General features: G+C 33.6%; 1 protein-coding gene across 1 annotated transcript in view; it reads left to right on the forward strand.

Annotated features, from left to right (window-relative positions):
• The window catches only part of LOC101737905 (elongation of very long chain fatty acids protein AAEL008004), a 46,116-nt gene extending 33,704 nt beyond the window's left edge, over positions 1 to 12,412 (forward strand). The window contains exons 3-7 of the mRNA XM_004924719.5: positions 2,098 to 2,288; positions 2,479 to 2,559; positions 6,172 to 6,334; positions 7,608 to 7,744; positions 9,252 to 12,412. Of these exons, the coding sequence (XP_004924776.1) occupies positions 2,098 to 2,288; positions 2,479 to 2,559; positions 6,172 to 6,334; positions 7,608 to 7,744; positions 9,252 to 9,467 (788 nt within the window). The 3' untranslated portion in view covers positions 9,468 to 12,412. The remainder of the gene's footprint in view (positions 1 to 2,097; positions 2,289 to 2,478; positions 2,560 to 6,171; positions 6,335 to 7,607; positions 7,745 to 9,251) is intronic.
• The last annotated feature ends 393 nt before the right edge of the window (positions 12,413 to 12,805 follow it).

The following is a 12,805-nucleotide window of genomic DNA, read 5'->3' on the forward strand; positions in this document are numbered from 1 at the left end:
CACTCTGCACATTTAACGGTAGGCAGCGGCTTGGCTCTGCCCCTGGCATTACTGACGTCCATGAGCGACGGTGACCACTTACCATCAGGTGGGCCGTATGCTCGTCTGCCTACAATGGCAAAAAAAAAATTGTTATGTTATGTTTTAAGGTTTGGTCAGTCATTCTGCCATTTGGGACTTCGATCCAAAGTTGGAGATTGGCAGCTTTCGCTCGGCGATATATCAATCACCAGCTGAGCCACAGTTAACGAATTAGCACAAAAATGGAGAATCAGCTACGATTCTGACTACACATAAACAGATTTACCTCGGTCCGTGACACTGCTAGTTGCAAAACAGCATTAAACTTGAACTTTGTAATTAACTGTACCCGTATAAAGAAGCATTCTCATTGTACGCACTTTAAAGGAATGCAATAAATATTTTTTGGTATAGACGACGACTACGTGAATGCTGGACAGTTAATTGGGTCAAAGCCTCAGTTTTGTATAGCGCTTGTCCTACGAATGATACCGAAATGCTTCATATTTCGCGGCAGAAATACATTTGTTATTATTTTGTATACTTTTGGTAGAAACTAAACGGTATTTATCATCTTTTTTAAATTGGTAGCAATCTGGCTAACGGTAGATAGTAACGGCATTACTACTAGCACTAACAATACTAACGGTTCTTTTCAAAGCCCGTTTGAAGAAATCAACCAATTCTTCTCCCCTTTAGTGTATCTCTTGTGTTTGTTATTTTATTAATAACTAGCTGACCCGGCAGACTTCGTATTGCCTCAACGATAGATAAAAGACCTAAACTTTTGTATAAAATAAGCTTAAGACAAGGAAACAAAAGGAATCCGTCCGACGGGGGACAAATCAAAGGGAAAACAAAATTGTTATTTTTATTTAATTCCGAGCATTTTCATATGTCAACAAATAATTCAAGACCAAAATTAGCCAAATCGGTCTGGCCGTTCTCGAGCTTTAGCGAGACTAACGAACAGCAATTCATTTTTATATATACAGATATAGAATACTTCTTTCTTTGTACCAAAAAACTCAATAGTGTTTACACATGCAAGGAAAACAGTAATTGTCAAATAAAAGGAAAACAATGCTCATTAACATAAATGAATTCATAAACGGGATCAAATAACACGCAATCAAACTAGAATTTCCTGTTTTATAAGAACTAGAAACCGATACACAACATCTTTAATTATAAATCTCCAAATATACATATATTTTGATACCGAACATTCCAAGTTTCAGCAAGTTCACGATTCATAAGCTTCTAATCTAAAGAACGGGGAGAGTTCGGGATTTTTTTTAGTTATTTCGTATTAAGAAGTACTGGATGATGACCGAGCTTAGCTCGGCTTTTTTGTTTTTTTTTTTAACGCCATCTTGTTGTGTCTTTAAAGCAGTAAATATAGTACATATATTATTATTCGCCAATAGATGTCGGTAAGAGTCATAAAGTTGATTATCGATAAAGTTGATTATTGAAAACACGAATAAAACAACATTTTCTGAAAATAAATCGTAGCTAAATCGATTTATCGCCCCCGATATCCCCTGTATACTAAATTTTATGAAAATCGTTGGAGCAGTTTCCGTGATTCAGATTATATATATATATACAAGAATTGCTCGTTTAAAGGTATAAGATTTGCTGCAGTTATGAACACAATCTGTTACATTTTGCGATTTACCATTACGTTTCTATCAATATTGTTAAGCCGTATTTTTTTTTTGTTCTTTTTTTTATTGCCCTTGTAGGCAGACGAGCATACATACGGCCCACCTGATTGTGAGTGGTGAGTGGTGGTGAGCTACCGTCGCCCATGGACTTCAGCAATGCCACGGGCAGAGTGAAGCCGCTGCCTATTTTTTTTATTGCTTAGATGGTTGGACGAACTCACAGCCCAGCTGATGTTAAGTGGTTATTGGAGCCCATAGGCATCTACGACGTAAATGCGCCACCCACCTTGAAATATAAGTTCTAAGGTCTCAAGTATAATTACAACGGCTGCCCCACCCTTCAAAATAGGTAGAAATAGGCAGGGTGGTATACGATCTAACCTCCACGAAATCTCATTCACAGATCCGCGGACAGAAAACTGGTGGTTAATGTCCGGCCCGGGACCTCTTCTCACTCTGCTGGCGACATACGTCTACTTCTGCACATCAGTGGGACCTCGCTACATGAGAGACCGGAAGCCTTATGACTTGAAGAACCCAATAATACTGTACAATGTAGTCCAAATTCTGATGAGTGCTTACTTGGTCTACGAGGTTCGTGCTTTGATGACTTGACTTTTAGTTTTAGCTATTGAAGAACCATACTGATTTTTAGTAGGATTAAACTGTCTTAGAGACAACGTCATTAAACTGATCCAATAAAATCTGTGATTTACGATGTGATTTATATTATGTTTATGTTATTTATGTGGGATAATGACCTTATGGTTGTTGTAATTTACAGGGTCTCATAGCGGGATGGTGGAATGACTACAATTTTTCCTGTGAACCAGTCAATTACAGTGATGACCCAAAGGCCAAGAGGGTATGACGTCATGTTTCTAATCCCGTTCTCTTGATTTATAGAAAAAAACCTTGCTTTTTAGATAAACCAAAAACTTATTTATTTACCACATCGGTAAATAGCATGCACGCTCTGTTTTGACGATCTTTATATATAGCTAATCCACATACCTATACTAATATATAAATCTACAGTGGTTTTTATAGATGTTCCGTTATAACTACTGAACCATGAATCCGGTTGACTTGAAACTTGGTATCCATGTAGAAAATGTACTTAATGGATAGGCTAATATTTATATGAGTGTTGGACTCCTTAATAATAATGTCAATAAATAATAATGTTAATTTTAAATGCCCAGCGAAGCGGGCGTGTTCGGCTACTATGTAATAATTGTTTTCGATCTGACCATATAACCCTAATGGTACTATTATGAAAAACTTATTTTACAAGTGATTACAATAACTGTGCCAAGTTTTAAGCTAATCGAATGAATCGTAAATACACGATAAATTACGAGCAAACAAACACACAATATTATTATTATATTATTTTAGATAAATTTTATAGTTGCGTGATTGTTGATTTCTGTAGCCTTAAGCTCTATGCGATTTGGGTTAGTATATATTGTTTGGTTCACTAGACTTCTACATACAATATTATAAGACGGAAGAATATTTTGTTATGAATAATATTCTGCGTAGTACTTTAAATTTATAACAGTATCTTTATATATTATTCATTGATGTAATAATATAATATGTATATGAGATCATTTAATATTATTAGATATATATATTTATATCGTTGTTTTTGTCGGATAATTTCCGATTACCGACCGATATTGATAATTTAGGTAAGGTTTTGTATAAATTATTCAAAACGTGTTTTATGTGGTTACGGAATTTATTGTATCTTAATGTATTTTGAAGACAAGCGAACGTAATCCAGAGGCCGCCTGAGTTCAAGTTCGCGGAGCCCATTGATATCAGCATAACGTGAATGTATTGCATAACGACCCTTTACTGGTGGTAGGACGCATTGTGAGTCCTCACACGTAGCTACCACCACCCTGCCTATTTCTGCCGTAAAGGAGTAATGCGTTTCGGTTTGAAAGATGGGGCAGCCGTTATACGGTACAAACGGAGACCTTAAAACTAATGTCTAGAGGTGGGTGGCGCAATTTACGTTGTAGATGTGTATGGGTAACCACTTAACATCAGATGGGCCGTGAGCTCGTCAACACAGATAAGCAATATAAAAAAATGGAAACAACGATTCAAGAAAACAATCGAATTGTCCCAAAAACATCAAGTGCCTCTTTTGTCTTAGTTGTATTAATTGGCTCAAGAAATGGGTTATTGCTATATATTGGAGGCCTTGTGAAAATTTTCACATATTTCCTATATAGCGTTGAGCCTAGTAGTAGAATAAATTAACGACTTTGACATTCTTGTTTTGTCGAAAAGTAGTTATGTCGCTGTTAAAACCGGACTATGAATTTATTTAAGAAAAAATTTAAAGGTTTAGATGATGACTGGCAGTTACATACTCAGATAACTGCCATGTATCCAACGCAAAGGACATGGGCCATTTAGGGCCCAACTACTCGTGCTCTCAAGGACATTAATGAAATATCTATTGAAAAAAAAAACATTTCATTTTTACATACTTATTATAAAATTTAAGGGTATTTTAATGGTGGGATAATTAAAATCATAAATAAAAAGAAATTAGCATGACTAAGCTACATTGACAATATTGAAGGAGTTGCCATAGGTAAAATATATTTAATTTTATATTTCAAACAATTCACATTATATCTTCTTAAAAAAAATCATTATATTGCCAAAAACTAGCAAAATATACTAACATATTTAACTAATGGATTTTAAAATTAATATAAAATATTATATCGAAAACAAAAATCTATTTTTATATTTTTAAATGCGTAGAATAAATCATTACATGGAATATTTATTGATCTTAAGCAAAAAAAAAAACTACGCTTGTTCTAATGTTTGTTGACGTTTTACATTTGATTATTAAATGTTTTGTTGCGATATACCTGCTTATTATATTTTGTTGTAATATAAAGTATAGTAATATAAATAATATTTATGCTGATGATGATGTTAAAGTGTCAGTGTATTGACAGCAAAATCATATGATATAACCTAAAATTCAAATCTCATTTTTTAAATATCTCTGTATCCCCATGAACAATATTGATTTTTATTTGTTTATAATAAAAGGGATATAATAATATAGTCTGTTATTTAAACTTAATTTCATTACTGTCCTTGAACTTCGTTTAGTGGGCCGCGCAATGTATGGAGAGTGGTCCATATCCTTTATATCAAGATGTAATTCACATGTGACGATGTTTGTAGAAAACTAACTGAATCTCACTTTTGGAATTGAACTGAAGACAAGAAAATTTACGTTTTTTTAGAAAATGCCAAAAATATAATAATTGAAGAATTGTAATTTTTTAAGTTTTTGATTTTAATAATTTGAGGTATGCGCTAAATGATGGAAAGAGTACGTTTCTCTTTTCTGGACTATAAGAGACGGCTTAATTTTATAAACTGATAGAATACATGTTCATAAGTCGTTCGAAATGTAAAACTATTTTCTAAAAATTTTTAGTTATGCCGGTGCATTCAATGTGTTATAACTTGAGATATAGGTTTTTTTATCTCAACCAAATAATAATATCTTTGATTGCAAATTATTCGTTTATTAGACTATCTATGAGCTCTAAAAATTTCTATCACATGGGGCTATAAGTTATCTTGCTAGCTAGACAGCTTTAGACATACAATAATACAGCGCCATCTATCAAATACTTGTCCAATCCGAACTTGCAAGTACCTATCTAATAGATGGCGCTGTATTCCAATCCGGACTTTCAAGTGTTTAATAGATGCGGCTGAATTTTAAATTTAAACGTTTCATTAATGATATAATTTATATGTATATTAAAATACAGAGCAACGTATGTCCTTTATCTGTTCCTGAACTGTTCTTTGGATTGTGATGAAACTTGGAACCACTTTGTTTGTAGCTTTAGAACAGGGTTCTGTTATAGTACCATTAACAAACAATAGATGGCGATTGAGAAGTTTCAAAATTCGATGCTTCCATGCAATTAGCCTGTAGCCACAATCACAACGAAATGTGATCGGTTTTATAATAAACTAGCCGTACTTGCCCGCTTCGCTGGGAATTTAAAATTAACATTATTATTTATTGTCATTATTATTAGGGAGTCCAACACTCATATAAATATTAGCCTATCCATTAAGTACATGTATTTTCTACATGGATACCAAGTTTCAAGTCAATCGGATGCATGTTTCAGTAGTTATAACAGAACATCCGTAAAAACAGTGTAGATTTAGGTATATATTAGTGTAGATATATATAAAGTTGGATTAAAATTTACGTCAATTTCATTCGCCAAATGATTAGTTATTAAAATATTACTTCGTATTTCATTACGACACCCATTTCTTAAATTATAGTCAATATAAATATATTTGTATATAAAGTTATATAAAGTATGACAAGTGCTATTCGATAATTATTTTATACGAATAATCAGTAACTGATGGTTTGCCTATACAGATGGCCGCAGCAGTCTGGTGGTATTTCGCGGCAAAAATAAGCGAACTCCTCGACACGGTGTTCTTCGTTCTTCGAAAGAAAAACAGGCAGATTTCCTTTCTACATTTATACCACCATTTTATGATGCCCATTTGCGCTTGGATCGGTGCAAAGTTCTTGCCAGGTACAAAAATTTTATCAACAACTAAAACGCATTTATGTTTAGTTTCTGATACATTGCTAGAGAGAGAAATGGTTTTTCCTGTGTCATATCTATCTATGAATTAACTTCCCTATTAGTAATTTTATTCAATATTAAATTAAATGCTATTCCAATTTAAAATCTCCCTACATTATCAATTTATCAAGTATCAATTGATAACACGGGTCAACACCAAATTTTACTTTGATTGCAAAGCATAAAATTTCGATATTTTAGATCTTAATTAGACTTAAAAAAAATACATGACATGAAACAGTTTGCTTTTGAACTTTAATAAATTGACCACATATGAAACAAAATGGATCAGCATCATATTTACACTTTCGTGACATTTTAAGTTTTTCTGGGCTTGTACAAAACACCTGATCATTGTTTATGACTCGAGCGCCATCTAGTGACACTGTAAACGTAAACACCCCTCTCATAGCGCGGTTTTTTTGAAAGTATTAAATTTTAATTATAATTAATATTTATAAAAAAATTAAAAATAAGTATTATTACTATAACTATAACAAACTTTATTTTATTTATTTTTATTTATACTTATTGTACACACAAAGAAAATACAATAAAAAACAGATTTAAAGAATGTCTAAACTTTATACCAAAAAAAAGGTATTTTATTTTCATTTTTGTGAATAATTAACCGGAAAAACGTTAGTATAAACGTTAGGACAAAGAACGAAGTTTTTTTTTTGTAGATCTGTGTAATTCATTCCGATACATTTGCTTTGAACGATCAATCGAGAACGTTTATAATGAATGAGTTTTAAAAGTTACTTTTACAAGAAAATGCGATTAAAATTATTAAAATCGATACGTAACAATTTACGTACTAATTCGTAAATAAAAAAGTAAACAAACAAAATTTCCAAACACAAGATAAATAATAAATAAATAAATATTTACTAACAATCACGCCACGTTAACTGGTCCCGTGATAAGCTCGTAAAGAACTTGTGTTACAGGTACCAGATAACGGAAATAAATGTAAGATTTTTATTATACACATACATAATATATTTAATATACATCCATAACCCTGGAATATACATTTATATTTATCATACAAATATCTTCCTTTGGCGGGATTCGAACCCGCAACCCCCTTGTGTAGTGACCATGTCACTCACCACTACACCAGACGGCCGTTAAATGATGACTTTTTATGTGTATACATTCATTGAAAACATGAACAATTCTGTTTTTAAATTTGTTATGTTTCAAATTTCAGGTGGACATGGCACCCTACTCGGAGTTATCAACTCTTTCATCCACATCATCATGTACACTTACTACCTCATCTCTGGTCTCGGTCCACAATACCAGAAGTTCTTGTGGTGGAAGAAGCATCTTACAACATTGCAATTGGTAATGCGTTGGTTTTATTTTCAATTTTAACAGCGAGGTAACTAACAGAAAGAGAATTAGCGAAAATACCTGGCCAAAAAATACACTGCTTTTTTGTTAGTTACTGGTGGTAGGACCTCTTCTGAGTTTACTGGTGGTAGGACCTCTTCTGAGTCCGCACGGGTAGGCACCACCGCCCTGCCTATTTCTGCCGTGAAGCAGTAATGCGTTTCGGTTTGAAGGGTGGGGCAGCTGTTGTAACTATACTTGAGACCTTAGAACTTATATCTCAACGTGTGTGGCGCATTTACGTTGTAGATGTCTATGGGCTCCAGTAACCACTTAACACCAGGTGGGCTGTGAGCTCGTCCACACAAATAAGCAATAAAAATTAAAAATAGTTAATCGGCGTACCAACTCAACTACGAGACTGTTCAAAAGATCTGTTCTATACAATAGAAAAAATCATATTGAGTTCATGAATTATGAAAATAACGAAATCAACAGTAAAACAACGCAATAATTAGGCAGCCACCTACATTTTTAGTTTTAAACATATTCAAGACAATATTAACAGCCCACTGAGTTTCTCGCCGGATCTTCTAAGTGGGTCGCGATTCCGATCCGGTGGTAGATTCTGCGAAGCACTACTCTAGCTAGGGCTAGTGTCCGAAAACTCGTAACAGTTTGATCTAACTTACAGTTTTAAAAAAAAACGGCCTTTTTAACTTCAACCCTTTAGTCCCAATAAGGTTCGATAGCAGCTCAAGCGACCTACTGGTGTGGATACACCCATATCCTCTGTTTAACAGTAAGATTAGGGTTGCCACCCTTTTTTTTTGCAGATAAAGTACGTTGGCTATTATGGGTAGGAAAGTACATAGTATTAAAATAAAGTAATATTTATTTATTATTATTATGTTTAAATTCATATTGTTTGTTACAATTGATAAAATTAAACACGAAATTGTGACAAAATAATGACAGTGACATTATTGACATTTGAGGTTAAGTCGCGTTCAGATTTAATTGTTACAAAAACGTTAGTTGCTGTGGCGTTGGCGAGCGTCGACATCGATTGAGCGATCGATGTATTTCGCCTAACGAAAAATTACATATGACTAAAACATTTCAAATAAAGTATTTTCGTGTACTTACTTTATTTTTCACATAAAGTATAGAGTACAATTACCTGAAATAACGTACAATACTTTATTATAAAGTACGAGTGGCAACCCTAAGTACGACTGACTGCAGCCATTGGATGTTAGAGAGAGAGAGAGAGAGAGAGAGGGAGAGTGAGAGAGTATTTTTTATTGTACACAAAAAAAAAACAAATAAACAGTGCGATACATTAAATACAAAAAAGTACAATTGGCGGTCTTATCGCTAAGAGCGATCTCTTCCAGACAACCATATACATAAATACATTTATGTACACATACTTATATACATACATACATACATACATATATCCGTAAATATACATACAATTAATACATTGTTAATTGATTTTTAAACATTACAGATCCAGTTCTGCATAATCTTCTATCACAACTTCACCGTGATGTTCAGAGACTGCAACTATCCCAAGTTCATCAACTTCCTTCTCTCTTTGAACGCTGCACTCTTCTTGTACATGTTCGGAAACTTCTACTACAGAAATTACATCAAGCCTAAGCTGCAAATCAACAAAACGCAACCTACCGAAATTTCTGCCAACGGAAAAGCGAAAGAGTGCTAGTTAAAAGACTTTGTGGGCTTATTTTACAATCGCTATTAGGAAAAAAACTACTATAAGCATGTTTATTCTCAATTTTACGTTAACCAATTTTTGCTCAATAATCGAAATTCGGCTATTATCTAATTCAGTTTATGTAATATATTTTCTTTTTTGTTTTACTATTGAAACTTTGAAGTGAATAACAGAATATTCCTAATTATTATTTCTATAGCGCCAACGGTCAACAAAAGCTAAAGAAAAAAATTAGTTAACCAACAAAAAAGAAAATGGCACTAAATGTTTTTGGTCTTCCAATTTATATCCGAATGTTATATAGTTAACAAAAAATTCGTGACTGTTTTTTTACGAATACTATATATATATAGAAAATGATAAATACTCTAAATAGATATATCGTTAGTACTCAAAATATAGTTTAAATACTTAAAATAGTTCATCACATATACTTAGCTAAAATTTAGCAGATGCCTAATTAATAGTCATAATGTGTGCCACTCAATATCAAGCCTTTTGATTTCCAGCACAATTTTAGAGCATATATTTTTGCTATAAAGATAATAAAATGTCAATAATGGCGTTCATAATATAAAATCATAATATGAAGTTCATACGAGTGGTAAAAGGTAATTTGGCTTAAGCGATATTTCCCTTAATACGTGACATTTTTCATTGTAATCAAAGGTGCGTTTTATTTGGCATTAGCATCAACAGTGAACTTCAATTAAGTTTTCTCCATTGAAATATCTGAAGTTTTTTTTTTTGCTATGATATTTTTTTTCAAATTTTAAACTTTATGTGGCTTCTACATATAGGTACTTTAAAGTTGCAAAAATGTCACTTATACCAAATATTATTCTTTCACCCCTCGATATTACTTTGATAGTTTTCAAATTACTAGGTTAGTCTAGAATAATTTTGAAAGTACAAACTTAGGCATGTGATATGTGTCAAGTTCCTATTGGCACGGAGTTAATGGTGATATTTAATTCTTTCCTCCAAATTTGTAAATCAAGCCTTTTGTTTAGTATTGGTAATGGAATGCAAAGAATCAGAATTTCGATATAAAATAATAGTTATTCCAATTGTTTTTTTTGAACACTGTAAATCTTTCACGACTATTGCTAGTTAACATTCTAATGCGCAACCGGGTTTTCTCAATTTTCATTTCATTGACTGTGAAAGCCATTATGTATCACAGCATTTTCTTTTTTTTCGGCCTAATATTTTTTTGCTAATCTGTCCTTATGTTATTTCTAGCTGAACGTCACCTCTGATAACGAGTGACAGAAATCAGTTCCAATGACTTAAAGAACGTCCTACTACCAGTAATTACGCAAATTATAATTTTGCTGATGTCATTTTTATTACACGATGTTATTCTTTCACCGTGGAAGTCAATCGTGAACATTTGTTAAATACATATTCTGGAGTGCCAGGGTCGTATAACTGATTCTTCTGTTAATAGCCGCCCAGACTATTATCATTAAGATTATGCGACCTGAAAATGTTGAATCTGCGACGTCTTCAATGAGAATCGCGCGTGATACCGATTAGGTTTTCTTTTACCTACACATGTGCAAGTCTAGACGGACTACCCTGGCTTCACCATGGCTGGTGGGTGAACTCACGGGGCTCAGCCTGAATGGATTTGCTGTCTGCCTTAGCTAAAACAGTCCTTGGTTGAATTTTCTACCATCCACTGAGGATATTCGGTGAGGAACAAAGTCGGTTGTATCTGTGGGTTAAGTTCCACGTTGAACTTTTTGTCGCATTTGACGAGTTCAAAGAGAACGGTGACTGGCACTTGAAAGGCCTAAAAGTACCGTAGTTACCTAGTCTCGAAAAAGCGTTCTGACGCTGTTTTCGGGTATTTATAAATCGGTTCGAAATCTAAGTCGTTGTGAAGGTCTACATTCCTCACATATCATGGCGCTTCGACGGCTGTCCTGTAAAAACGGGATTCTATTACTTGTAGGGTGTTAATGTGAGGGCGGGCCGAGTGAGCAAACACTACACTTGCACAAGTCATTACCGCACATATGCAAGTTTTGTAGAGTTTCACATTATTGCGAATGGACTATTTTCTATGGAGTCTACCGAATATTAACGCGGCTTGGTTGCGTACTGACTTAGTGTGGGGACCGAATGTCATCCTTCTATCCAAGGTAAAATCTAGGAAGTACCTAGGCGTTACCTTGGCCAGCCCATACCATAGGCTTTCGATGCCTGGTATGGTATGGGCTGGCCAAATATTTTGATAACGGAAATTGAATTACCACGCCTAACTCGTGACGAGGTCCTAGAAAGGGGGGTAGGGAGGGAGAACGATTCCAATAATCCTTCTTTAGCGCATGATTACAAAACGGAAGACGAATCAACTACCGAAATTTCAAATTTGTAACCACAATGGCTTTGCGTTGAAAATCAATTAGTTATTCCAGACAAATAAATATTTACGTACATATAAAAGTAAAAGATTGGGTATACTACAATATCTCTCACGTTTGCCACGTCATAATTCTATTTCTTTGCAATTCATTAGTAATTAGTGTACTTTCTAGTTTAATCTAAATAAGTATTTCGTTATTTTACTAATTCATAATGTAGATACGATTTACCTTGTCAATGTGCAATTAATAGTTTATTCAGGTTAAGGATATTCTGTAAGGAGTATACTTTATTTACTCTGTATTTTCCGAGTTCAAAACGGTAGGAACAAGATTTATTTATTGAAAAGTTTCAGTAAACCTTAATGTGTACCTACTTAACCACACCTAAATTCGAATTTTAAAATGCTTGACAACCTAGTTGTCTAAATTTTTTATAGACTAGATAGTATGTATCGTTTATTTTTTTAATTTAGTGTGTACTTTTTTGAAATTGTATAAGACTTGTTTTATTTGTTAGAGAAAATAAAGAATCGGGATTTTTCTAATGTTTACAAATTATTTTCATTTAAGCCCATTTAAAAGTCAGATTGTTGCTCGTCATTGTATACGTTGTCGTATTCCAAAAAAATAATAATATCAGAGCGCTCTCCAAGAAAATACGATGCCAAATCAGAAGGTTCTTCAGAAATTCGTCACGCTCCTTGTGACTAGAATTATGGTCATCCTGAACGACATTTAGTACCATGTCCAAACTGTCTCGCTTATACTATTTTTCAATGTTTTTTTGATACTTTAATGAAGGTTACAGGCCTGTCATTACAGAATGAAACGATGAGCGCGCGAGCACCGTGAATCATCAGTTTGAGTTACTAATTAATTCAAAGTAAGTTCGCCCTTCAGTGAAATAGTTCGAATTTTAAAGGCTTTCTTAGGTCATTGGCATTTCCC

Source organism: Bombyx mori, chromosome 22 (assembly GCF_030269925.1).
Source record: "Bombyx mori chromosome 22, ASM3026992v2".
Taxonomy (NCBI): Eukaryota; Metazoa; Arthropoda; class Insecta; order Lepidoptera; family Bombycidae; genus Bombyx; species Bombyx mori.